At 46.6% G+C, this 27,040-nt stretch overlaps 2 protein-coding genes across 2 annotated transcripts in view; both read right to left on the reverse strand.

Moving 5' to 3' along the window:
* UVSSA (UV stimulated scaffold protein A) overlaps positions 1-3,820 on the reverse strand; it is a 115,577-nt gene extending 111,757 nt beyond the window's left edge. Inside the window, exon 1 of the mRNA XM_073649107.1 lies at positions 3,688-3,820. The gene's annotated coding sequence lies outside the window, so the exon portion shown is untranslated. The remainder of the gene's footprint in view (positions 1-3,687) is intronic.
* A 20,359-nt stretch (positions 3,821-24,179) lies between these two features.
* Positions 24,180-27,040, reverse strand: part of MAEA (macrophage erythroblast attacher, E3 ubiquitin ligase) — a 57,285-nt gene continuing 54,424 nt past the window's right edge. The window contains exons 8-9 of the mRNA XM_073649108.1: positions 26,353-26,548; positions 24,180-24,994 (exon numbers count right to left, since the gene is read on the reverse strand). Coding sequence (XP_073505209.1) covers positions 24,899-24,994; positions 26,353-26,548 — 292 coding nt within the window. The 3' untranslated portion in view covers positions 24,180-24,898. The remainder of the gene's footprint in view (positions 24,995-26,352; positions 26,549-27,040) is intronic.

Raw genomic sequence — 27,040 nt, forward strand, 5'->3', positions numbered from 1 at the left:
GTCTTATGGTCCGAATGTTATGAATACTTGTGGTGGTGGTGGAGCCCTCCCTCCTTCGGGAACGAGGTGGCGGCGGCAGTGAGGCAGGTGCCAGCTGCGTCGGGCGGTGAAGCAGAGCGGTCTGTGCGGCTTTCCGGTGTCTTACTGAGGCCGCGATCTACAGGAAAATGGCCACCTGAGCCGGTGCATGCGGAGACCGGTAGCTCTGGCGGCCATTTTAGTGTAGTTCACATTAGGATGATGGCGGTGGCTACCGGAAACCGCGCAGGCCGCTCTGCTTCACCGATCGATGCCGCTCACAGCCCAGCACAAGCTGCAGCCCCGGCCCGGCAGAGCCCCCCCCCCCAGCCCTGCCCAGGCCCAGCACAAGTCCCCCAGCCCTGCCCAGGCCCAGCACAAGCCCCCCAGCCCTGCCCAGGCCCAGCACAAGCCCCCCAGCCCTGCCCAGGCCCAGCACAAGCCCCCCAGCCCTGCCCAGGCCCAGCACAAGCCCCCCAGCCCTGCCCAGGCCCAGCACAAGCCCCCCAGCCCTGCCCAGGCCCGGCACTAGCCTTGCACAAGTCCCCCAGCCCTGCACAGGCCCAGCACAGGCCCCCCAGCCTGGCCCAGGAACCAACCAGGCTAACGGCAACGGCCCTGCACAGGCCCCCAACCCTGCACACGAACCCGGCCAGACCTCGGCCCAACACAGGAACCAGCCAGGCACAGGCCCCACAGCATCTCACGTTTTCTGCTGCAGCCGCCGGGTTCCTGAGGGAGGGAAAGGAGGGCCTTGCAATCCTGCTCCACTGCAACTTCCCGCTGAAGGACCCTGCCTCCTGTGACCCTCACTCCACCGCCCCCAGGTAAGATACCGTACTTATTCAGACTATAAGATAGACCCCCATCTTAGGAAAAAAATATTTTTTATATTTTCCACCCCAAAATGTGGGGTGCTTCTTAGGGTCCAAAAAATAAGGTACATATATTACATATATCTCCCCAGGGGTCAATGTTTCTCAGTCCTTGCACTTAGGCTTTATGAGTCTAGGAGTCACACTACCTAACAATTTGAACAGAATGTGTATGAGGCCCTACTTTAATTACTAATACAGGGTGTATTTGAGTCCCTCTTCCTTCTAATTTTTGGCAGCTTTTAAAAGAGAAAAGAAAATACGCAGCAACAGCAGTACTTAGTGCATAGGCTTTACCAGTCTAAGAGTCCGACTCCTTACTAATGGAAAAAAATAATAATTCAGAAATCTCATGCATACAATTCCTTTTTTTTCATGACAAATGAAAAACTGCTGCATTTAAAAAGAAGCAGAAAGAAAGAAGCAGCGTGTCAATTCTTTCAATGGTGAAAACAAACGCTATGTAAACGCTGAAAGCAATGAGAAAGTGCAAAAACGCTGCGTGTGAACATAGCCTAAGGGATGGAGGAGGCGTTCGTTTTTTTTTCCTTTCTTTTTTTTTTAAATTTGCCTTATATACAAGTCATTACCCTGGAAAGAATATTTAACATTTTTTCCTCCTGTAAAATCAATTTTCTCTTCGTTTTTGTATGTTTTATTGTCAGTCTGTAAAAGTGGCGCAATACTCTGACAACATTGTTCCTGGGAGTCTGAGAAGCGTCCAGCTATCTTCCCCATGATGTTCCCATCCATTTCAGGGATTTTCCGGTCCCCCCAGACCTCCTTGTAGGGTCTCGAATCGAGTCCGTCATAGCGACCGACCTGCTCAAGTTGAGTACCGAGCGCTTTAGTGCTCGCTCATCACTAGTCATGATGTAAGAATTCACGTTATGTGCCGCCGTGTGATATCTACACCAGGAAAAGCCTATGACAAATACATTACAGGAGCAGTCCACCTTCAGAAACTTTTAAATGAGCTGAGAGGAGCTCAGAAAAAGTCAGATAAAAGTTTTAAACTCCCTGTTAGACCACCATAGCGCGCACGCGATGGATCATCAGTTAACTCATTCCTGCAGCCAGCAATATACAGTGCAACATACAAAATGCTACAGAAAGCAAATGGGGGAAAATTAATGACACCGAATTGCAAAAATTAATTTTTAGCCCCAAATACATGGATTTAAGGGGGAAAAAAAAAGTCTCTGAAGGAGGACAACTTTTAAACAGAGGCCTCTGGCAGATAGCAGTACCTGAAATGAAACATGACGAGGAAAACCTTTACATTCATAGCCACGTCACATGACTGCGACAGATCGCATGCGAACATCATGTCCTATACGCCATTATTAACCCCTTCCCACTTGCTGCAGCCTGCGTCACACAGCCAGCGCCTGAGAGCAGATTGTTGCTGTGCAGCCTGCGTCACACAGCCAGCGCCTGAGCGCAGATTGTTGCCGTGCAGCCTGCGTCACACAGCCAGCGCCTGAGCGCAGATTGTTGCCGTGCAGCCTGCGTCACACAGCCAGCGCCTGAGCGCAGATTGTTGCCGTGCAGCCTGCGTCACACAGCCAGCGCCTGAGAGCAGATTGTTGCCGTGCAGCCTGCGTCACACAGCCAGCGCCTGAGCGCAGATTGTTGCCGTGCAGCCTGCGTCACACAGCCAGCGCCTGAGCGCAGATTGTTGCCGTGCAGCCTGCGTCACACAGCCAGCGCCTGAGCGCAGATTGTTGCCGTGCAGCCTGCGTCACACAGCCAGCGCCTGAGCGCAGATTGTTGCCGTGCAGCCTGCGTCACACAGCCAGCGCCTGAGCGCAGATTGTTGCCGTGCAGCCTGCGTCACACAGCCAGCGCCTGAGCGCAGATTGTTGCCGTGCAGCCTGCGTCACACAGCCAGCGCCTGAGCGCAGATTGTTGCCGTGCAGCCTGCGTCACACAGCCAGCGCCTGAGCGCAGATTGTTGCCGTGCAGCCTGCGTCACACAGCCAGCGCCTGAGCGCAGATTGTTGCCGTGCAGCCTGCGTCACACAGCCAGCGCCTGAGCGCAGATTGTTGCCGTGCAGCCTGCGTCACACAGCCAGCGCCTGAGCGCAGATTGTTGCCGTGCAGCCTGCGTCACACAGCCAGCGCCTGAGCGCAGATTGTTGCCGTGCAGCCTGCGTCACACAGCCAGCGCCTGAGCGCAGATTGTTGCCGTGCAGCCTGCGTCACACAGCCAGCGCCTGAGCGCAGATTGTTGCCGTGCAGCCTGTGTCACACAGCCAGCGCCTGAGCGCAGATTGTTGCCGTGCAATGAAAAAATTGCAAAAAATATATATAAGAGTAAAAAGCAAAAATTCTAAAAAGTTTGCAACAAGTAAAAAAAAAAAAAACACTTGCAAAAAAAAAATAAAAATTAAATTAAGTTGCAAAAATTAAATATAAAAAAAGTTGCAAATATAAAAAAAAATTAAAATAGGTTACAAAAAAAAAATATGAATAAAAAAAAAAAGGCAATTAACAATTCAGGGCAGGTATGAGGTTTTATCATTAAAAACAAGAACTTTTACAGCTCAGTGAACAGAAAAATAAAAAAGGTCTCCTAGAAAAAGGGGGAGGAAGACAAAAGAGCCAAAATGAAGAAAAAAAGAGCCCAACCAGGAAGAGGTTAACACAGAGTGGCCGCTGGAGGGGATGATATTGAGATCACTCCGCTGTTATTATGGCTGAGCTCAGATTATATAACATCCCGGCTCCTCTGGTCCCAACAGCGGACAGAGACCCCTGACCCACACAGCGACCCCCAGCAGACTCCTACCTGCCGGCAGCTCACTGTACGGAAGCCTGTACGGACTCGGCTCGCCCGGACATGCCTAACAACAAATAACTCACTCCCAGACCACGCCTCTTCCGGTGTAAACACCAACGTCATCACGTCACGCAGAGTGAGGGCAGCGTCCTGGCTTCAGGCGGGTGTGATTACGTGTCGTCATGGTGATACGTACAATTGAAGTCAATCACGCAAAACTTTATTTAAAAAAAAAACAAAAACCCTGAAACTTTCATTTTGCAATCGTAAATTAGGCCGAGGACTGCTGCCATTGGCAACAATGTAAATTTTAATTTATTTTTTCTTTTTTTTGCAATTTTTTTAGTTAACCCAATCATGATTGTATTAAAAATGAAAATCCTATGGATGCTGTATGTTGAATTGTTGTGTGACACTATTTACATGCAATAATTTGATACGTGGCAGGTATCCAGGTGCAGATAAGCCCCATTCTCTGTGTGCAGAGCGGTAGGAAAATGACGGGGTCAGCCTCAGATTTATCCACGGGTTCTGGTGAAAATAAGCACAGGGGCCCCCGATTCATCAAGATTGGTGGGTTCACTACGTCTTAATGAATCACAGTCAAGGTTTTCTGTGCATTTTTTCTAATCCGAAAATGTTACTGCCAGATGTTTTATTAAATGCAGCTGTCACTTTAAATAATAAAAAATAAAATGACCCCCACCTATCATGGTACTGCTGCCGATGTCCCCTACCGATCTGCTCCCATCAGCGGGGTCCTCAGATGACCGCTGGGGTCCATTCAAGCTGGAAGAATCTACTTCCTAAGAACTTGCTAGTGGGTCGGAGGGAAAGTGGCTACTGATTGACAGCAGCGGTCACAATCAGGAGACGATGGAGACAGTACTGAGGAGTAGGCGTATTTGGTACATTAATGAGGGGGGGTGTTTTGCTTCTAGTTTAAGACCACCATGGTCCCATGTTTTGAAATGGACAAATCCTACAGTATTTAGAGGAATATCAAAATTCACTTGAATGATTTGGGATTTTTTTTTACGCTTTTTGTTTTTTAAGCTTTTTATTGGACTTGATGAACGGGCAGGAAAAAAACAAAACTCAGTGATTTTGTCGTCTAAGAAAATCAGTCACAGTTGTGTTTGATCAGAACTTCATCAGATTTTCTCTGACGGGGGAAAAAAAAAAGTTTCTCCAACTTTTCATTTTAGTCTGTGAAAGACGTAGATCACTGATGAAGGGGCGTACACAGAAATCATAGGTGGGTCGGGGGGGTCACAGAAGAGCAGATCTCACAACTTTGCAACCTTTACAAAGTAATTTTCCTCCTACTTAAGCCCCTAGATTCCCCTTTTATTGCCCCCATAAAGTATGATGTCAACAAAAGTGCCCCCCAAACACAGTATGATACCCCAACACTGACTTTCTCCACATGCACAGTATAATGATCCTACTGCATACCCCCCAACTTTTGAAGAACAGAAAGAAGGACGCATCATGTGGCGTCCAGCGTGCCGCTGCAAATTTTCGCCACACCCCAATGCGCGCCCATTTACTATTTCTTTCTCCCCCATCAGGAGGAGTTGTCAGAGGGGCGCTGGTAATGAGGGGCATTCAGCGGACTCCATAGACTGCAGGGCGTAGACCCAAATCCAGGACTGTCCGTTTATCCGAGACAGTTGAGACTAGAGATGAGTGGATGGATTCCCGGGTCTCTTATCCAGCATCCAGGACAGTGGTACCTCGCGGCTGGACAGGAGGCCGCGAATCTTTAACCATCCTGCGTCCCCGGCGGCTTTTGATCAACCACGGCAGAGCGACATCATCTCTGCGTCCTGCTCATCTCTAGTTGGGACCTGTGGATTATTTTTTGTTCCTTCATTCACAGTCGGAGCCGCCAGAACTTTCTCATCTTTTTGTAGCTTCACTAAACGACATCCAGCTTTTTTGTGTCTGTAATGCCGTGTTCACACAGCGTAGAAATACTGTGGTTTTTTTTCTGCAGGATCCGCACCAAACTTCACAATAAGAATCAAAGCTTTTCTGTACTGTTAAAAAGCATTAAAAACTCTGCTTCATATCTTTCCCAAAATCGCATCAAAGAAAGAAGAAAACGGATAAAAGAAACGCAGCAAAGACGCCATAATCAGAGAAGATTGTTACTGTGTCGTATGGTGCGGACACCTGCAGAAAAAAATCAGCAGAAAGAACGCAGCATTTACGCTACGTGTGAACACGGCCTCAGCGTTACAGTTTTATTACATGTTTATGGGTTTAATAAAGAAAAATATAAATTACACCATTTTTTTTACGTCATTTACCGATCCCTGTAAATAATCTGATCGCTGTGTTGTGCGGGTTGTTACGATTACAGGGACACCAAATATGTCCATGTTATTTGCTGATTTGTGATGTTTATTATTTAAAAATAAACGCATTAAAAATAACTTTTTTTTTTCATTATCAAATGTTTTTCATTATTATTTTTATAGTAATTTTATAAGATGAAAAAATCTCTTAGGGTATGTGCACACGATCCAGAGCCGCTGCGTGCCAAATGTTACAGCATAGTGGATGGGATTTGTAGAACATGTCCACTATGCGTCCCCGTGCACCTGCAGATCACCCGCGGACACTGACATGCGGCGCGTCTGTTCAGACTGCAGCATGTAAATTTATCTTGGGGGTCTGCATGCAGGCTTTTTCAAGCTGTTGTTATAAAGTATTCTAATTTACTGAGATAATGACTTTTGTGTTTTCATTGGCTGTAAGCCATAATCATCAACATTAACAGAAATAAACAATTGAAATAGATCACTCTGTGTGTAATGACTCTATATAATATAGGAGTTTCGCTTTTTGTATTGAAGAACTGAAATAAATAAACTTTTTGATGATATTCTAATTTTGCGAGATGCACCTGTACATGCTGGGTGCAGACAGCCATAGATTTTCTCATCCGAGAGAATCGGACCGATAATTTAAAGGACACACTGATCAAACTCAGATGAGAGTTTGATCAGAGTGTGATCATAGTGTGCTCAGATTCTCTCAAATGAGAAGATGGAGAAACATATTTCTCCATTTAGTGAGGAAGTGGAAATCGTTCTGCACTCAAATGTCATCCGAGTGCAGTCCGATCTGAATACCGGATCAAACTCTGGCAATGCTGCGATTGAAAATAAAAAAATCATACATGTGCACGGCCCCATAGACTAATACTGTTCCGGGTGCGATCTGATGTTTTTTCGGATCGCACTCGTACTTATAATACGGTCATCTGCACGAACCCATAAGCCCAGCTTCTATCCTGCACTTGTTTGCTCTTGCTGTATCTTCCTCCTTATCTCTTCACCCTCCATGCAGTTGTGAATACCTTATCCCCCCTTGTCAGTGGAGATCTGTGTACAACTCCCTCCTTGCTGCTATCACTAAAGCCCCCGTCTCACATAGCGAGATCGCTGCTGTGTCACGGTTTTGGTGACGCAACAGCGACCTCACCAGCGATGTCGTTATGTGTGACACTTTGTAGCGATCAGGCCCCTGCTGTGAGATCGCTGTTCGCTGCAAAATGTCCTGGACCATTTTTTGGTCCTTGCCCTCCTGCTGGTCAGCACACATCACTGTGTGTGACCAGCGGGACCAGCGATCAGGCTGGTAACCATGATAAACAGCTGGTTACTGGGGGCACACGTGCACTTAGTAACCCGCTGTTCATCATGGTTACCACTCTGCTACGGTGAGCGTTAACCTCCCGCTCACCGTAGCAGAGTGGTAACCATGATAAACAGCGAGTTACTAAGTGCGCGTGTGCCCCTAGTAACCCACTGTTTATCATGGTTACCAGCCTGCTCCTGCTTCAGCAGCAGGCTGGTAGCCAGGAGCAGGACGTCGTGGAAAGATTCTTTCCACGATGTCGCTGCTCCCCTGATCGCTGGTGAGCCTGCCTGTTTGACAGCTCACCAGCGATCTCTTAGCGACGCACCAGCGATACCGGCCAGGTCACATCGTTGTCGGGATCGCTGGTGCGTCGTTATGTGAGACGGTACCTTAACACTGAGAGAAGGGACCTTGCTGCAATCACTAACACTGAGAGAAGGGATCTTGCTGCAATCACTAACACTGAGAGAAGGGATCTTGCTGCAATCACTAACACTGAGAGAAGGGATCTTGCTGCAATCACTAACACTGAGAGAAGGGATCTTGCTGCAATCACTAACACTGAGAGAAGGGATCTTGCTGAAATCACTAACACTGAGAGAAGGGAGTGGAGATCAGAGAGAGTTGTGTGTACCAGGAGCAGAAGGTATGATGGATTTTTAACATTTTTTGCTAAAGCACTCTGCCAGACGTAGAGCTTACACTCTGCAGCAGAACATTTTTAATGAAAACTATTGAAAAAGTTTGCCGGTTTCTGGTTTGGATAAACCATAAATGATGAGTGGCGGCCAGTGACTGGCAACAGTCTCTTACCTTGCCTGGTCAGTGATACTAGGGGAACAGCGGGGAATCTCCACCACTGCTCCTGGTGTCCGGTACTGTCTGTAGAGCACTGCAGCCAATCAGTGAGCTCAGCGGTTCTGCCACCAACTCAAATAAGGGGGGATGAAGTTTAGGATCACAGTGCAGACATTTTGTTGGTGACTGCAATGCGATACTGACATGTGAACAGTGTTGGGTTGGCGAGGCTTTCCTGCTAATGCCACCAACCCCTCCCACACCCGATGATCTTGTCTACATTTATTTTTTTTAATGTTAAAAAATAATTCAGAAGTTTTAAAAAAATTGTTTTGTGGCACCATTTTCCGAGACCTGTCACATTTTTATTTTGCCATTGATGGAGCGGTGTGAGGGCTTGCTCTTTGCATGGTGAGCAGACGTGATTATTTATACCATTTTGGGGTACATATGATTTTACTGCAATTCTGGCATTTTGATTATTTCTCTATTTATGGCATTTACTCTAATAGTTAATTAATTGTAGAATGGATTTTTCCAAATGCGGGGACACAAATATGTTGTATTTTTTTTGTTTCTTTACTTTTAATGGGGGTGAAGGAGGTTTTTTTTACTTCATTTTTCAGCCTCCCTTTACCATTAAAAAAAAAATAAAGAAAAAAAAAACATATTTTGAATCACTGCATTTGTAAAAGTCTGATCTATCGGTAATTATTTTAACCAAACAGCAAAAAAAGAAGAAAAAAAACACGAAACGCAAAAATAGCATTTTTTAATCGTTGCACTACCCACAAAAAAATATAATAACATAAATCAAAATGTCACGTATACACCAAAATGGTATGAATAAAAGTGTAAGCTCAGCGTGCAAAAAATACCCAAGTCCTCACATAGCTCCCTTGACAGTGAAATTTTTATAAAAAGTTACAGGTCTCAGAAAACAGTACATAAAATAGTAATGTGAATGGTGTCATTCAAAATTACAACTTGTCCCGCAAAAAAAAACAACTTCTACAGCTATGTGGAGGGAAAAAAGAAAAAAAAAAGTTATGACTCATAGAAGAAGCGGAAGAAAAAAATCAAAGCTCAAAAATTGAATATTTTACACTTTATTATTTTACTAACTTTACAGAGTGCAGCAGGACTGCTGCACTCTGCACGCCAACGTAGCCCTGTCAGGTACTGCTGCCCTCTGCACGCCGACGTAGCCCTGCTACGTCAGGTACTGCTGCCCTCTGCACGCCGATGTAGCCCTGTCAGGTACTGCAGCCCTCTGCACGCCGACGTAGCCCTGCTACGTCAGGTACTGCTGCACTCTGCGCGCCGACGTAGCCCTGCTACGTCAGGTACTGCTGCACTCTGCACGCTGACGTAGCCCTGCTACGTCAGGTACTGCTGCACTCTGCACGCTCACGTAGCCCTGCTACGTCAGGTACTGCTGCACTCTGCAAGCTCACGTAGCCCTGCTACGTCAGGTACTGCTGCACTCTGCACGCCGACATAGACCTGCTACGTCAGGTACTGCTGCACTCTGCACGCCGACGTAGCCCTGCTACGTCAGGTACTGCTGCACTCTGCACGCCGACATAGACCTGCTACGTCAGGTACTGCTGCACTCTGCACGCTGACGTAGCCCTGCACTAGAAAAGCAGCGATAGTGAGAACAGGTCGGCAGGCTGACATTGTACTATTATTACCAGCAGTGGCGTAACTTGAAACTCATGGGCCCCAATGCAGAAGCTCCAATGGGGCCCCCAATTATTGCAAGTCTTTAATCGTAATAGTAGTTTCATATAGGCCAAATGGACATTTTGAGCCCTTTAGGCTCCACGGTCCACGTGCGATTGCAACCCCTGCACCAATTGTATTTACGTTCCTGAATACCAGGCTGCCGACCTGTTCTTACCACTGGAAGACGTTACCGCCGCAGCACTGCACTCTCAGTGTTCAGAGCGCAGCAGCCGGTGAGCGGTGAGAGAAGGGCTGCAGCTTTGGCTTCTTCCAGAGGTGAAAACAGATTGGCAGCCTGGCATTAGTAATACAACGTCAGGCTGCCCAATGTGTTCTCATTGCTTCTACTTTCCTGGTGCACCGACCTTTTCTCACCGCTAAACGCTAAATACCAATAAGTGGTGACCCAGGTACATTGCAGCCCAGCGCACAGAACTGGGCTACAATAAATTGCCGCCTGGTTCCACCACAACTGTGAACTGGCCATGACAAGAGACATGCACAGTTATGTGCTGATGTGGCCACAGCATAGGAAATACGGTCGGTGTCGCTACGCTCTGAGGTTGCCGTATCTGCTGTGTGCAAGTGTCGCGCTCTGATGTTACTTCTTTGAGGAGCATCCAATCAGAAGGCTGCAAAACAGAAAAAAAAAACTTTTCCAAAACCGCATCAGGAAAATGATTTTTTTTTTCCAAAAACACCACATCTTGAAGCAGTTTTCTCTTTTGTGCTAAAAAACTGCCAAGTGTGAACAAGGCCTTAGAGAAAAGTGGTGACAACAGCAAGAGGCTCAATGGCCGTATAGGATAGAGCCGTATTGCGGCTGCTCGTAACCGCCTCTGTGGAGTTCTGATTGATTTCCCTCGAGAAATGTAGCAAGTAATTCCTACGCGGAGAGAAGTGTTTAGTGCAGTCAGGTGGACTGTGAAGTGAGCACCCGGAGATATATGGTCAATGCCAAGAAGTCAATATTCAGCGGGGGAAGAGGTAAATAAAAAGGCAACGCTTGGGAACATTGAACGAGCGCTCTCCACGCCGAGGAGATCTATTGATTATTTTTCTTTCCACTGAAGTTATTTGCGAGCAACGGCGCAGCTTATTATGTAACTGCTGTATCGCTGGTGCTACTTCTCCTGTGCAAAACCTCATGTGCTCATGTCCCATAGCCAGCGCGGTCTTGTTCCTTCTCTTATGATTTTGTTTATTAGGGAAAGAGATACGAGAGTAGCTGTCAGTTGGAGGAAAAAGGGGAACAAGTGCAAATTAGGATTTTTCAGACCCCATCATCTACAGTGGTGTGAAAAAGTGTTAATTTCTTATTCTTTTGCATGTTTGTCACACTTAAAATGTTTCAGATCACAAAACAAATTTAAATATTAGACAAAGATAACACAAGTAAACACAAAATGCAGTTTTTAAATGAAGGTCTTTATTATTAATATTATTAAGGGAAAAAGAAATCCAAACTTACAGGGCCCGGTGTGAAAAAGTGATTGCCTCCCCCCTTAAAATATAAATGAACTGTGGTTTATCACATCTTTGGGAAGAGAAGTTCAATTTCCCTAGCCACACACAGGGCTGATTACTGCCACACCTGTTCTCAATCAAGAAATCATTTAAATAGGACCTGCCTGACAAAGTGAAGTAGACCAAAAGATTTTCAAAAGCTAGACATCATGCTGCGATCCAAAGAAATTCAGGAACAGATGAGAAAAAGTAATTGTGATCTATCATTCTGGAAGGGGTGGGACTCCAGCAAACCACAGTGAGAGACATTCTCCACAAATGGTGAAAACATGGAACAGTGGTGAACCTTCCAAGGAGTGGCCGGCAGACCAAAATTACCCCAAGAGCACAGCGACGACTCATCCAAGAGGGCACAAAAGACCCCACAACAACATCCAAAGAACTCCAGGCCTCACTTGCCTCAGTAAAGGTCAGTGTTCATGACTTCACCATAGGAAAGAGACTCAGCAAAATTGGCATGCATGGCAGAGGTCCAAGACAAAAAACACTGCTGAGCAATAAGAAGAAAAAGGCTCGTCTCAGTTTTGCCAGAAAACATCTTGATGATCGCCAAGACTTTTGGGAGAAAATTCTGTGGACTGACGAGACAAAAGTTGAACTTTTTGGAACATGTATGTCCCATTACATCTGGCGTAAAAGTAACACAGCATTTCAGAAAAGGAACATCATACCAACAGTAAAATATGGTGGTGGTAGTCTGATGGTCTGAGGCTGTTTTGCTGCCTCAGGACCTGGAAGACTTGCTGTGGTAAATGGAACCATAAATTCTGCTAACAAAAATTCCTGAAAGAATCTTTCCGGCCATCTGTTCATGACCTAAAGTTGAAGCGCACTTGGGATATGCAGAAGGACAATGATCCAAAACACACCAGCAAGTCCACCTCTGAATGGCTTAAGAAAAACAAAATTAAGACTTTAGAGTGGCCTAGACAAAGTCATGAATTTTAATCCGATTAGGATGCTGTGGCATGACCTTAAAAAGGTGGTTAATGCTCGATAACCTCCATTGTGGCTGAATTACAACAATCATACAAATATGAGTGGGCCAAAATTCCTCCAGAGCAGTGTAAAAGACTCATTGCCAGTTATCGCAAACGCTTGATTGAAGTTGTTGCTGCTAAGAGAAGCCCATTCAGTTATTAGATTTAGGGGGCAATCACTTTTTCACACAGAGCCCTGAAGGTTTGGATTTCTTTTTCCCCTTAATAATAAAGACCTTCATTTAAAAACTACATTTTGAAACATTTATGTGCGACAAACATGCAAAAGAATAAGAAATCAGGAAGGAGGTGTAGCGCTGGCGTCCCTGCCCTCTGCTAGGCAGGGACGCTGCTCCCCTCACCGCTCTGCTCCGTGCCCGGCGTCCTTTCCCCGCTCTGCTGTCTGCGCGCGCTCCGTCCCGGCGTCCTCCTCCTGCTCTGCTCTCGGCGCGCGCTCCTTCCCGGCCCCTGTGCTTAGGGCGCGCGCGCGCGCGCTCCCCTCCTCTTAAAGGGGCCGCGCGCGCCGCCCTAAAGAGTCCCCGGTCAATGGCCGGAGGACTTCATCATATATAAGGCACCTCCTCCAAAATGGAGGTGCCCGAGCAATGTTGTTTGCACCTGTGTCTCACCTGTGCTTCAGCCCTCAGGTCCCGTTGCCAGTTACCTGCCAGTTACCTGCCAGTTTCCTGCTAGTTACCTGCCTGATTCCTGCCTGAATACTTGTTACCTGCCTGCCTGCCTGAGGTCCGACGGTCTGCCTTACAACTCCGGTCAGTCTGTCTAAGGACCAACTTGTCCGCTCACCTGGGAGCGCACATCAGCTACCTGCCTGCTTGCCTGAGGTCCGACGGTCTGCCTTACAACTCCGGTCAGTCTGTCTATGGACCAGCTTGCCCGCTCACCTGGGAGCGCTTCTCCGCTACCTGCCTGCTTGCCAGCCCGGAGGCTCCGTTGTCACGTGCTGTGACCACCAGCTATCTCAGAGACTCTTGCCCGCTCACCTGGGAGCGCATCTCCATTACCTGCCTGCTTGCCAGCCCGGAGGTCCCGTTGTCACGTGCGGTGACCACCAGCTATTCCAGAGACTCTTGCCCGCTCACCTGGGAGCGCTTCTCCGTTACCTACCTGCCTGCCAGCCCGGAGGTTCCGCCGTCACGTGCCGTGACCACCTGCTATTCCAGAGACTCTCGCTTGCTCACCTGGGAGCACACATCTACCATCTGCCTGCTAGCCTACCCGGAGGCTCTGCCATCACAGGTCGTACCTACCCCTTACCCAGAGACTGCCCTGATCACTTGCCGTAACTCCCTGTCCGTTCATCCAGAGACTGCCACCCGCTCCCTTACAAGGGCCGCCCCCTTGTATAGTAGCTCAGAGGTTCCGCCTCCCGGACCCGTTACAGTTTGCTCGGGCCATGGAACCCGGTGGCACCCAAGCTCCCTCGCTCTCGGACCTCTGTCTTGAACTGTCCCGTCAGAGGTCCCAACAGGAGACCATCCTGGGTCACCTGCGGAATGTTAATACTCGCCTGAACACTCTGTCTGATCCACCAACAACCTCCGCCAGTACCATGGTATCCTTTTCCGGACCCCGGCTCTCTGCACCTCCTCGCTTCGGAGGCGACTCCGTCCTGGCTCGGGGCTTCATAAATCAGTGCACCCTGCATTTTGAACTATTATCCCACCAGTTTAACTCCGACCGAGCCAAAATTGCCTTTATCATGTCCCATCTCACCGGGGAGGCCCTGGCCTGGCTAAATCCTCTATGGGAGAGAGGAGATCCCCTGGTGTCCGACTTGCCTGCCTTTCTCATGGCTTTCCGGAAAGCCTTCGACGAACCCGGACGGAGGACCTCATCCGCATCTTCTCTGCTTCGCCTCCGTCAGGGAAGCCTCACCGTGGGCCAATATGCCATACGGTTCCGTACCCTTGCCTCGGAGCTGGCCTGGGATAACGAAGCCCTGGTATCCGTCTTCTGGGAGGGTCTGTCCGGCCGTATTAAAGATGAACTTGCTGGTCGGGACATTCCTACCACTCTCGATGATCTAATAACCCTTGCCACCCGGATTGACCTACGGTTCCAGGAGCGTGCCAAAGAGGTCACCCGTGAGAGAAGGATTCCACGTCTAGCTCCTACTTTCCAGGAACCCGTCATTCCTTCCGTTTCTCCCCAGGTACACTCTCCTGAGCCTATGCAGGTCGACCAGACCAAGATGGTCAAATCCCGTCAGGATTTCCGCCGTGCCGAGGGGAGCTGCTTCTACTGTGGCAGTAAGGAGCATCTGATCCGTGCCTGCCCGGAGAGGTCGGGAGAACGCCTGTATCTAGGTTCACTCAGAGGGGTCGATCTAGACAAAAATAAATCCTCTCCATCCCTGCTGTTGTCAGTCTCAATCATCTGCGGGGAGAATCGTTATTCCGAACTAGCCCAACTTGACTCTGGAGCAGCCGGAAATCTTATTTCACAGTCCCTGGTGGAGAAATTCCGCATCCCCACCAAACCTCTGGCTGTACCCTTGTCTGTTGTTGCCGTGGATGGGGGCCTCTTACCTCGCCCCATCCAATTCATCACCGAATCCATTACTCTGCAGGTGGGAATGCTGCATTCAGAGAGTATCTCCTTTCACGTTCTGCCTGGTCTCCCTCACGCCCTCTTGCTAGGTCTGCCTTGGCTCCAGAGACATGCACCCGTGCTTGACTGGCAAACCGGAGAAGTCCTTCACTGGGGACAGGCCTGTCATAAAACCTGCCTGGTTCCCGTCCATTCCGTCCGTCCCTCTCCTATCCCAGCTAATCTACCTGGACTTCCGATTCCTTATTGGTCTAGTGCTGATGTCTTTGTTAAGGAGGAGGCAGAGACATCACCACCTCATAGACCATGTGACTGCCCCATCGATCCCGCCAGAGTAATGCAGGTGGCTCCCGTGAGTCTAAATTGTCTCCCTCCTGGTAAGACGTTCGTATCGGTACCGGATCGGGAGAGAATCCTACACTGGGGTCATTCGTCTAAACTAGCTAACCACGCCGGTCGGAAAAAGACCCTCCAGCTTATTACCCGACACTACTGGTGGCCTAACCTGCACAAGGATGTTATGGACTTTGTTTCTGCCTGTGTGTCCTGCGCCCGCAACAAAGTTCCGAGACACCTGTCGGCCGGCCGCCTTCTTCCTCTGCCAGTACCTGCTGCCCCCTGGCAGCATTTAGCGATGGACCCTCCTCAATTCCGTCCTGGGGATAAAGTCTGGCTCTCGTCCAAATATGTCCGACTCAAGATCCCTTCCTATAAGTTAGGGTCTCGGTTCATCGGCCCACTGGTGGTCATCGGTCAGATCAACCCGGTAGCCTATAAATTGAAACTCCCGGCCAACTTACGGATCCCTAACTCCTTCCATGTATCTCTCCTCAAACCTGTGGTACTTAACTCTTTTTCTAAGTCTACAGGTACGCCTCCTGCTCTGGTTTCTGCTGAGGACAAGTTTGAGGTAGAGAACATTCTTGCCAGCAAAAGGGTAAGAGGAAAGACCTTTTTTCTGGTAGATTGGAGGGGGTTTGGTCCTGAGGAGAGAACGTGGGAGCCCCGGGAGAACATCCATGCCCCTCTCATCCTAGCTAAATTTCTGTCTGGCCTAAAAAAGGGGGGGCCTAAAGGGGGGGGTACTGTAGCGCTGGCGTCCCTGCCCTCTGCTAGGCAGGGACGCTGCTCCCCTCACCGCTCTGCTCCGTGCCCGGCGTCCTTTCCCCGCTCTGCTGTCTGCGCGCGCTCCGTCCCGGCGTCCTCCTCCTGCTCTGCTCTCGGCGCGCGCTCCTTCCCGGCCCCTGTGCTTAGGGCGCGCACGCGCGCGCTCCCCTCCTCTTAAAGGGGCCGCGCGCGCCGCCCTAAAGAGTCCCCGGTCAATGGCCGGAGGACTTCATCATATATAAGGCACCTCCTCCAAAATGGAGGTGCCCGAGCAATGTTGTTTGCACCTGTGTCTCACCTGTGCTTCAGCCCTCAGGTCCCGTTGCCAGTTACCTGCCAGTTACCTGCCAGTTTCCTGCTAGTTACCTGCCTGATTCCTGCCTGAATACTTGTTACCTGCCTGCCTGCCTGAGGTCCGACGGTCTGCCTTACAACTCCGGTCAGTCTGTCTAAGGACCAACTTGTCCGCTCACCTGGGAGCGCACATCAGCTACCTGCCTGCTTGCCTGAGGTCCGACGGTCTGCCTTACAACTCCGGTCAGTCTGTCTATGGACCAGCTTGCCCGCTCACCTGGGAGCGCTTCTCCGCTACCTGCCTGCTTGCCAGCCCGGAGGCTCCGTTGTCACGTGCTGTGACCACCAGCTATCTCAGAGACTCTTGCCCGCTCACCTGGGAGCGCATCTCCATTACCTGCCTGCTTGCCAGCCCGGAGGTCCCGTTGTCACGTGCGGTGACCACCAGCTATTCCAGAGACTCTTGCCCGCTCACCTGGGAGCGCTTCTCCGTTACCTACCTGCCTGCCAGCCCGGAGGTTCCGCCGTCACGTGCCGTGACCACCTGCTATTCCAGAGACTCTCGCTTGCTCACCTGGGAGCACACATCTACCATCTGCCTGCTAGCCTACCCGGAGGCTCTGCCATCACAGGTCGTACCTACCCCTTACCCAGAGACTGCCCTGATCACTTGCCGTAACTCCCTGTCCGTTCATCCAGAGACTGCCACCCGCTCCCTTACAAGGGCCGCCCCCTTGTATAGTAGCTCAGAGGTTCCGCCTCCCGGACCCGTTACAGGAGGCAAACAATTTTTCATGCCACTGTACATTCTCCTCCTATATGTTCAGAAGAATGACTTGTACTTTTCCAATGTGATCAACTACAGGCCATTTGCGAGTAACTGCTCAGTTTTCCTGCAGCGCCACCCTAGGGGAAATTAAGTATTGCACCATGCCAATCAATGAATGGACTGTCTGTGTAATTCCTCTGAGAAATTCTGAAGACCAGGAGATGGCACCAAAACTAAACTGTTGAAATCACGAGAACATTTTCCTCCAATGCATCCTTTTTATGTGTTGCACATAGGGTCATTAACTTTACCTTGGATGACTGCGACGATCCATGAATCAGACGGTTTGTTACTGCTTGTTATTTTTCTCGAATGCAAAACAAATGTTTCGAGTTTCTTGAGTGTTCTTGATCAGGGTCAGAGTTTGGTCAGTATCTCAGTCTTTAATAGAATTTCATCCGTTTTTTTTTTTTTTTCAAGCCTCTCCTATCAAACAGTCCATGAAAAACAGACACCATTCGGATGGCATCCAAGCGCTGTCCGATTTTTTTCATGAACCCATAGATTTGCATTGATGAGTTTGATCCAATACTCTGATTAATATCAAACAAGTTTCAGTGTTATTTTAAAGTTGTTTTTTTTTTGTAATTTCTAATCCTGGTTTTGGTATATAAAGATTGATGCAAAATACTGACATGTGAATAAGTTTTATTTTGTGTCTTTCTATAGATCAAAAGGGGGCAGCAATGCCTTAAAGAGAAGCAGTCACCAAATTAAAAGGGTCTATTTTTTAACCTTATTTTATTTTGGGAAGAAAACTGGAAAAATAAAAAAGAGAGGGGAAATAGTGAAAAAAAAGAGAGTGCAATTCTGTCTACAGTTGTTCTGGGAGTTTTGTTTTTACAGCATGCATTGAGCGGAGTTCGGGGGATTCTCTTCTCCATGTCGGTGTTGTTCTCTTTAAGGTACATTCTACTACTACATAGCAACTGAGATCTCTTTCACTATAATTAACCTCTTAACGACCGCCGATACGCATTGAAACAGCGGCTACTAAGGGGCCTTATTCTCTCATATAAGGGTATAGATTCCCCCCAGAGTCCGAAAATCTCCCGAGTCTCCGCTGAGACCCTGGAGAACACGATCAGGGCCGGATTTTCCAGTCCCTGATCACGAAAAAAAACAAAAACTGTGCCCACTATTAAAATCATTTCACTCTCTTCTGATATACAGGTCACGGTACTGGTACACGGCGGTCCGAGTGCTGGTATGGTCCGACCGGGGACGCACGCCAGTCTTTAACAGTTGTGGGGGTTAATAATTAAATAATAAAAAGGTTTGTGACGCCAATTGGGATGTTAGGCCTGGTATGGCCGGGCACTGATGAGGGCCCCTGGGAGTTAGGTGGTGATGAGCAGTGCCAGATGATTAACCCTTCCCAACCAGGGCTGGCTCCCAGGAGACTTGGAGCAGGAATGGCGCAGCAGAAAATAATTATCTTTAGGCAGGGTAATAACCAGTTTGTACCTTTTACTGGAGTTCTGCAAACCGTTCCAGAAGCTTCTGCACAATTCACATACAGGGTTTTGGTCAGACCTGCATGGTGAGGGTTCAGACTCTCTGCTGTGAGGTTGTGTAGCCTTCCTGCTGCTAATTATACCTCTGGTAGACGACTCCTTGGATCACCAGGGGTCCAAGGTGAACAGTTACTGGATCTGTGATCCCTTCCAGCGAACAGGCAACATGAATCCGGTCAGAACACTCACTCTCTCTGGCAGCAGTGTCTTTGACTCCATGTGGTTGCTGAGCTCCTGGGAAAACACTTCACTGCTCATTATATGAAGACCAAGAAGGCTCACAGTTTAGCACAGACTCTGGAAGTCTCTGTGCTCTAGGGACTGGACCGAGCCTTGTGCAGCTTTCCATTGCAGAGAACAGACTTCTCTCCCTTGCACAGGGAACTCCATGATGCCGCTTCCTCACACTACAACTGAAGCACCTCCTCCCCTCGCTGAGGCATCGTGCAAAACTTCCTGGTTTGGACAAAAGTGCATAATCCTCCAGTAAGGAATCGGGTAACAATATGTGTATGTAATGAAAACAGCAGAGAACTTACCCTCATCATTGCTGGCAATACTTATGAATTATATTACACATGCAGGCATTTTGTGGCGCTATAGACACGGGCGCCACAATATCGCCAAGACCCCACCGCCCCCCCGGTACCTCCGCCATCCACCAGGCCCTCCTGCTCCGTCCCTTCACGTCATCTTCGTGAAAAAAAAATAGCCGGCGCCCGCCACGGTCGTCACCCGTCAACAGCAGAGGTATTTTTCCTATTGGTTCCTTTTGATCACTGTGATGGACCTTCTCACAGTGATAGAAAGACAATAATTAGTATGTCCTCCCCCCCGTGTCATTCCCTTAGTCAGATAAAAAAAAAAATTTTATTATTATTTTTAGGGCTTTTATTTTTTTGCCATTGGGGTCAGGGTTTTTTCAAAAGTTAAAGTAAATAAATAAAAATGATGACGATATGATGACTAGGTGCATCCCCACATTTTTTGGGTGTCTAACAGCTGCAAAAAATGCGGGGCGGAAACTCAAGCATGTCACCAGCGCCCCCGATGAAAACTTAATAAGTGAGCACTTGCGCTCAACAGTAATAATGACATTCTATATGATGGACCTAATGTTATCAAATTCTGTGTAGTACCTTTAGGTTCAAAATCCTCACTATAACCCTGGATAAAATCCTTGAGGGGTCTAGTTTCCAAAATGGCATCACTTGTGGGGGGTCACATCAGAGGCTTTCCAAACGCGACATGGCGTCCGCTCGAGATTCCAGCTATTTTTTGAGCTCAAAAAGCACTCCTTCCCTTCCGAGCCCTGCTGTGCACCGAAACAGTAGTTTTCTCCCACATATGGGGTATCTGCGTACTCTGGTGAAATTGCACAACAAATTTTGGGGTAAATTTTCTCCTGTTACACTTGTAAAAATAAAAAGCTTGGGGCTAAAGTATAAGTTTTGTGAAAAAAGTAAAATGTTCATTTTTTTCCTTCCACATTCCATTAATTCCTGCGAAGCACCTGAAGGGTTAAACTTCTTGAATGTGGTTTTTGAGGACTTTGAGGGGTGCAGTTTTTAGAATGGTGTCACTTTAGGGTATTTTCTGTCATATACATAGGCCCCTTAAAGTCACTTCAAATGTGATGTGGTCTCTAAAAAAATGGTTTTGTAAATTTTGTTGGAAAAATAAGAAATTAAAACCTTTCACCATTGTAACAAAAAAAAAAAAAAAAAGTTTCAAAAATTGTGCAGATGTGAAGTGGACATGTGGGAAATGTTATTTATTAACTATTTTGTGTGACATATCTCTCTGATTTAGGGGCATAAAAATTGAAAGTTTGAAAATGTTCAAATTTTTTGTTAAATTTTCAATATTTTCTGAAATTACGCAAATCATATCGAACATAAAAGTTATCACTAACATGAAGTACAATATGTCACAAAAAAATAATCTCAGAATCAGGGGGATCTGTTGAAGTGTTCCAGAGTTATTATATCTCAAAGTGACAATGGTCAGACTTCAAAAATTCTGCTTGGTCATTAAGGTCAAAATTAGCTCTGTCACTAAAGGGGGTAATCATTCAGGTCTTCTATTTATAATCTGTATTTATAAGTTTAAAGTGTATTTTTTGGTATATGAGATATACAGTCATGCCTGAAAGTGTTGGTACACTTGAAATAGTTCCAGAAAATGAAGTATTTCTCCCAGAATATTATTGCAATTACACATGTTTTGTTATACACACGTTTATTTGCTTTGCGTGTATTATAACACAAAAAAAAGAAAAAAGGCAAATTGGACATAATTTCACACAAAATCACAAAAATGGGCCAGACAAAATTGTTCCCACCTTTCCAAAATTGTGAGTAAACAACTTGTTTCAAGCATGTGATGTTCGTTCAAATGGGCAATATGAAAATCACACCTGAAACCAGATAAAAAGGGGAGAAGTTGTCTCAATCTTTGTACTGTGTGTGCCACACTAAGCATGGAGAACAGAAAGAGGAGAAGAGAACTGTGTGAGGACTTGAGAACCAAAATTGTTGAACAATAATCAACAATCTCAAGGTTACAAGTCCATATCCGGACATGTTGATGTTCCTTTGTCCATGGTGCACAAGATAATCAAGAAGTTTATAATCCATGACACTGTATAAAATCTCCCCTGTGGACAGCAGAGAAAAATTGATCAAAGGTTGCAACATAGGATAGTCCGGATGGTGGATAAGCAGCCCCATTCATGTTCCAAAAAATTCAAGCTGTCCTGAAGGCTCAGGGTGCATCAGTGTCAGTGCGAACTATCAGTCAACATATGAATGAAATGCTATGGCAGGAGACCCAGGAGGACCCCACTGCTGACAGAAAGCATCTTGTGGACAGATGAGACCAAGATAGAGCTTTTTGGTAGTGTATTGTAATGGCATGTAAAAGGGTTAAACTGATGCGATTGGAGCAAGCACCAATCACATCAGTTACTGTTGGATGTTGGCTATGTAACAGAGCTATCAGCTATGCTGCAGGAAGCAGGCTCCGCTCCTGCAGCCCTACAAAGTAATTTTCTTCCTATTAAAGCCCCTAGATTGCCCCCTTAAAGTACGATGGCAACAAGTGCGCCCCCAAAACACAGTATGATATCCCCACAGTGAATTCCTCCACACGCACGGTATGATGACCCTACCGGACCTCCCCCCTTAATCTTCCCGGGAAAGTATGGTGACCCCCAACACATTATGCTGCCACAGCTATGGTCCCCACACAGTCCTCCATACAGTATAACGGGCCCCACACAGTCCTCCATATAGTATAATTATATATATATATATATATATATATATATATATATATATATATATATATACACATACACACACACACTTCCTGTTTAGTACAGACCACTTTTCAGAGGTCTCGTTATCAGAGACAGGATTAAATCCCCATACACATTAGATAGTAAGCAGTTTATCTGGCCGACTATCTCCCGACTCCAATATACACAAGAACGTTCAGATGAGCACTCTGTTCTTTAGGAGAGTTTCACCACAAAACTGCTCTGGCTGCAGCTCATCTTTGGGTGAAACAACAGGACTGTTTAAATGCAAAAGGCCTAATCTTGCTATCCTCGCCAACAGCTGTCGGCCTTTAAATGTCAGGTAACCTCTCTATAGTCGGTAGGTAATACAAGATTCACAATAGGTAATGTCACACCTCACCTCCTCCCCCTCATGCCCAATGACTGATAACACCTCTATATACAGTAGATAACACAGGATCCACCATTCACAATAGGTGATGTCATAGCTCACCTCCTCCTCCTGTATAATGACCAATAACACCTTTACATATCGTAGATGTGATGAAACAGCTTCTTATCTTAACCAGTCAGATGTCTAGTTTAGTTAAGCCAAGAGAAATACTCTGTTTTTGTGTTGACTTTAGAACTGGTGAGTGTTTCTTTGGTGGGTCAAGAAGGACATACCAGTATTTGTATAATCCTGAATGTTGTCCTCTCTTGGTTCTGAAACAATGTTTGTTACTATGCTAATTGCATATTGTACTAAGGCCATCTAGATGTTTATTTACAAGAGCCCCCTGTTATACCAACTTTGTAAATTGATTAAATGCTCAAACAATAAGACCTGAACCCGGTGGAATAATACCCTCCCTAACCCTTGCCCTGCAGATGTGTACTTGAATGAACAAATGTGAACCATTTAAGGAACATATGCCTCTGTAACAGGCAGAATTGAAAAAGACTTTACAAGGAGAATCAAAGATCAGACTCTCTCAGACCATAAGCTTGGTAGGATGGTTTTATCCAAAGAGACACAGATTTGGATTCTACATGATTCCAGCCTAAGGGTATATAACCCCGACTGGAAAGATATGGGGCTGCTCCATTGACCATCAGAGAGCCCATGGATACATTTGGGGAGACCAGGTTGGGACGATGAAGTCACCTGGCACCATGAATACGTTGTTTGGGGTTGCCACATGGGACCCTTCGGTCTCCTGGAACCCATGGAGACATTCGGAGAAGCCAGATTGGGGCCAGCCAGTCATCTGGCCCCATGGAAACTCAAGGAGAGGCCAGGGTGGGATCCTCGGGTCTCCTGGCTTTGTACCTCGATGGACTGTCATCTTCCTAATCTTGCCGCTACCTTCTCTCTGTGGGAGGCCCGCCAAAAGCAGGGGGGGGTTTGAGGTAGTTGGCCCTGGAAGTCCCAAAGTCGTAGTTGTTCTATCCCAGGCGGGCCAGCAGAAGGGTGAGACTGTGTAATGTTGTACCATCTTGGGCATTTGCTGGGACTGTTCTGTGTGTTTATTGTCCGTATGGTGGTTCAATAAAGCACTGTCACACTATTTTATCCTCACCCTGAGTTGTCTGAGTAGTATTACGCCCAAGGAAGACCCTGGGTCTTCACAGTAGGCAACACCGGATCCACCATTCACAATAGCTGATGTCACCGCTTACTCCCCACCCCTCCTGTACAATGATCTTTAACCTATTCGGCGCATCAGCATTAAGCACTTGTATACAAATCAATAGTGACTTTCCTGAAGGGACAGAATATATAAATCTAGTATTAGTCTTAGTAGCCAATGTGAAAATTAGGACAGTACCAAAAAAATATAAAATAAAACATAAAAACCCGACTTAAACAATAGGTCGTTTCCCGTGGACACATTCCCTTTAAAAGAGCAAAAAAAAAAACACTTGAAGATACAAGGCCTCCTAACTCTGTTTTTTTCATACTGCTCCCCACACATCTATATTTTAAACCCCACATGCCATCTTTATGTGCCACCCGGACGTGACTTGCTGGTCAATCTTATAAAATCCAGGCAAGAATTAGGTAGCGAAAGTCCTAATTTACTGCAGTAATCTTCGCCAGGAGCGATTAAACCTCGGCACTGCTCCAAACCCATATTAAAGTTTCCACTCTGGGACGTAAAGAAGAGATAAAATAAAAAACACCAGAACTCTCAGAACGTGCATCAAATTTACAATTTTTTTTTTTTATTAGTTAATGAACACAGACATGCAAAAATAAGCACTAAATACAAATTTCTACAGCACTGGTTCCTAATGACTCGGAAAAGACTAAAATGTTCTTCTGCGGTGGATGAAGATGAATCCTGCGCGGCTAAAAACTTGAACCGTGGCTTTTCCTGCGGGGGATAGTGGGGGCTCGTGGCTAATAACTTCTTAAAAACATAGGTCCCGGGAAGCGGACTAGAGATCCAACGCAGGAAGGAAGGACTGTATTATGGGTGTCCATGTAAGTGATACATTCTGAAAGCTAGGAATAAGGCAGCAAGACGGAAATGATCCCAAGACCTAACACAGATCTAACCCTTACCAAAAGGGTCAGTAACTAAGGAGCCTCTTGGTTTCCGAAGCTTCAGTTTTCTCTTCTGTTCCAAAAAAAAAAAAAAATAAAAATAAGAACGCTCACAATCAAAAATGTTATTTCCTAAAAGTTCAAAATGTTTTCTGTTTTTTTGCACTTTTTTTTTAATGATTTTTTTATGTCTTGTTGTTGTTGCGCGTTTATTAATCTTTGGTCGCAATAAAAGTGGATAAATGCAACCGTGAAGAAGGGCACCTGGCGTCCCCGTCTGCCTGTTGTGCGTGTGATGCTGCCGAATGCTGGCCCCTTTCCCACCACCTCCGTCTGATCTTCGGCAGCGTTAGGGAGGCACGTGGATGACGTCTACATGATGTAGACTTTCTCGGCTTGGGAGAAGTTGAAGACTTCTTTGGTTCTTGGGCAAGTCACTTTGTCATCTTGGCGAATAGAAAGAAGAGACTGGATGGAAGGGAAGAAAGAAAGAAAAATTCACTGTTAGCGGATTATTACAGGAGATTAATGACCCCCACGTACTTCCCGGCTCTCTCCCTCCCCCCCCCCCCAAAAAAAGGAAGAAAATGGTCCATAAAGCCACTTTTTGAAGTCAGCTCTTTCTGACAGGTTGTACACAAGGCAACATGACTGACCAGAAGTAACTCCAACCATTCAACACATGGGAGACTCTGTCTTGGTCCTTGTGGTAGGACATATGCGTGTGAAACCAAACAATGGAAGGCTGCTGCTCCAGCTGTTACACTCGCACCCAGCGGGTGGAGAGGAAGATCGAGGTAGCAGAGAAGAAACAATGGTGGTGTCCGGGTGCTGCCAAAGATGTCATGATGAACCACGTGTTGAAGAAACAAATATATTTTAAAACAACAAGTTTCAGAGTTGGATCAACTCCTTCTTCAGGTATCATGCCTATGCATTGGATCCAATTTCGAAAAGAATTGTTTTATAATAAAATTTGTTTTTCGACACTTGGTTGATCGTGACATCCTTGGCGGCGCCTGAACACCATTGCGCAGTTTCTGCTCTACTACCTCGATAACATTTATGTGGGTATCCAAATGCTGGGAGCTCCATTATCACCAATTTAACCCCTTGCTAATGTGTGACATGCATGTACATGAGAAGACAGGTCCCTGTGTATGGAGCAGGCTCAGGAGCCAAGGCCGCATCATTCCTGGCAGATGCCATCCGTGCTTTAAAACTCGCTGTCAATTACGGACGAGATTTCTGGTGTGCGAGTGCACCAGCTTCCATCTGATGTGATTGCAAGATGTCGATATATGCTGTAATACAGTAGTATATAATATATATTGTGTGTGTTAATTGTGTGTGTAATATATTAATATACATATACATACATACATACATATATATACACACACACACACACAATTAACCCTTCTGGTAAATTCTGTAAAGAGAAAAAAAGATATATAAAAAAAAAAAATCTAAAAAAAAAAAAACCTTGAAATTCGGTCACCGTATGTCCCTAAAAAGATACAATAAAAAGCGTTAAGAACGCCGTATATACCCCATAATGTCCTCAATATAACAGCTCGCTATGCAAAACAATCCCCCATACAGCTCCACTGAAGGAAAACTAAAAAAAAAAAAAAAAAAAGTTATGGGCCTCAGAATACGGCGAAACAATTGTCCGGCTAAAAATCAAGGCAAAAAAAAAAAAAGGGATGGCTCTAGGAAAAAGCGCAAAAACGAAAACTCGCCTGGTTAGGAAGGGGTTACAGCAGCTCATTGGCTTTACTGTATACTGGAAATAGCGTGCAGAGCAGGAGGGGAGGACTCACGTTGTATCCGTAGACGTATCCATTAGGCAGCATCATAGGCGGGTTGTTCTCATTCATCACGTCTCCCGAGATCTTGCACACCAGCCTGGAGTTGGCGCAGTGAGCCATAGGAAGCGGCTGGGCTAGTTTACTCAGGGACTTGCTGCACACCGGGCAGTCGGGGTTTTTGGAAGTCCCATCCTCTTTGTAGCACTGTCTGTTTATGACGCGGTTAAGGGGAAATCACCAGAACTGGTAATGTGACATTTTAGATTAAAGGGGTAGTCCGGCACTGCTCACATCTGCATCGGTTACTTCCAGGGACTTGTTCCTTTATCTTTGTTAAACTTCTAGAAAAAGCGCCACTATTGCCACAGGCCATGTCTGGTATTGCAACTCAACCTAGTCTCTTCAAAGGACAAGAACTGCACTACGAGACATAGCTCAATGGTGAGACTGGTGGGGTTTCCAATCAGGCTGGATTTTTTTGTTATGCACAGGCAAGCCATTGGACAATAGGCAGCTGCACTACATGCTAGGAAGGGAGGGAAAGGTAGTCCTAGCACCTATAGTGCTGACAAAATGCTGATTAAAAGAAACTGGCCAAAAAAAAGAATGCAAGATATAGAAGCAGCTTTACCTCGTTGTGGAGGATGAGTGCAGGAAACTCATGCTTTTCTACAGGCTTTATATTAAAGGTGTTCGCCCC

The sequence above is a fragment of the Phyllobates terribilis genome, unplaced genomic scaffold, assembly GCF_046119375.1.
Source record: "Phyllobates terribilis strain yellow unplaced genomic scaffold, ASM4611937v1 Scaffold_1__5_contigs__length_1240528914, whole genome shotgun sequence".
Classification (NCBI taxonomy): domain Eukaryota; kingdom Metazoa; phylum Chordata; class Amphibia; order Anura; family Dendrobatidae; genus Phyllobates; species Phyllobates terribilis.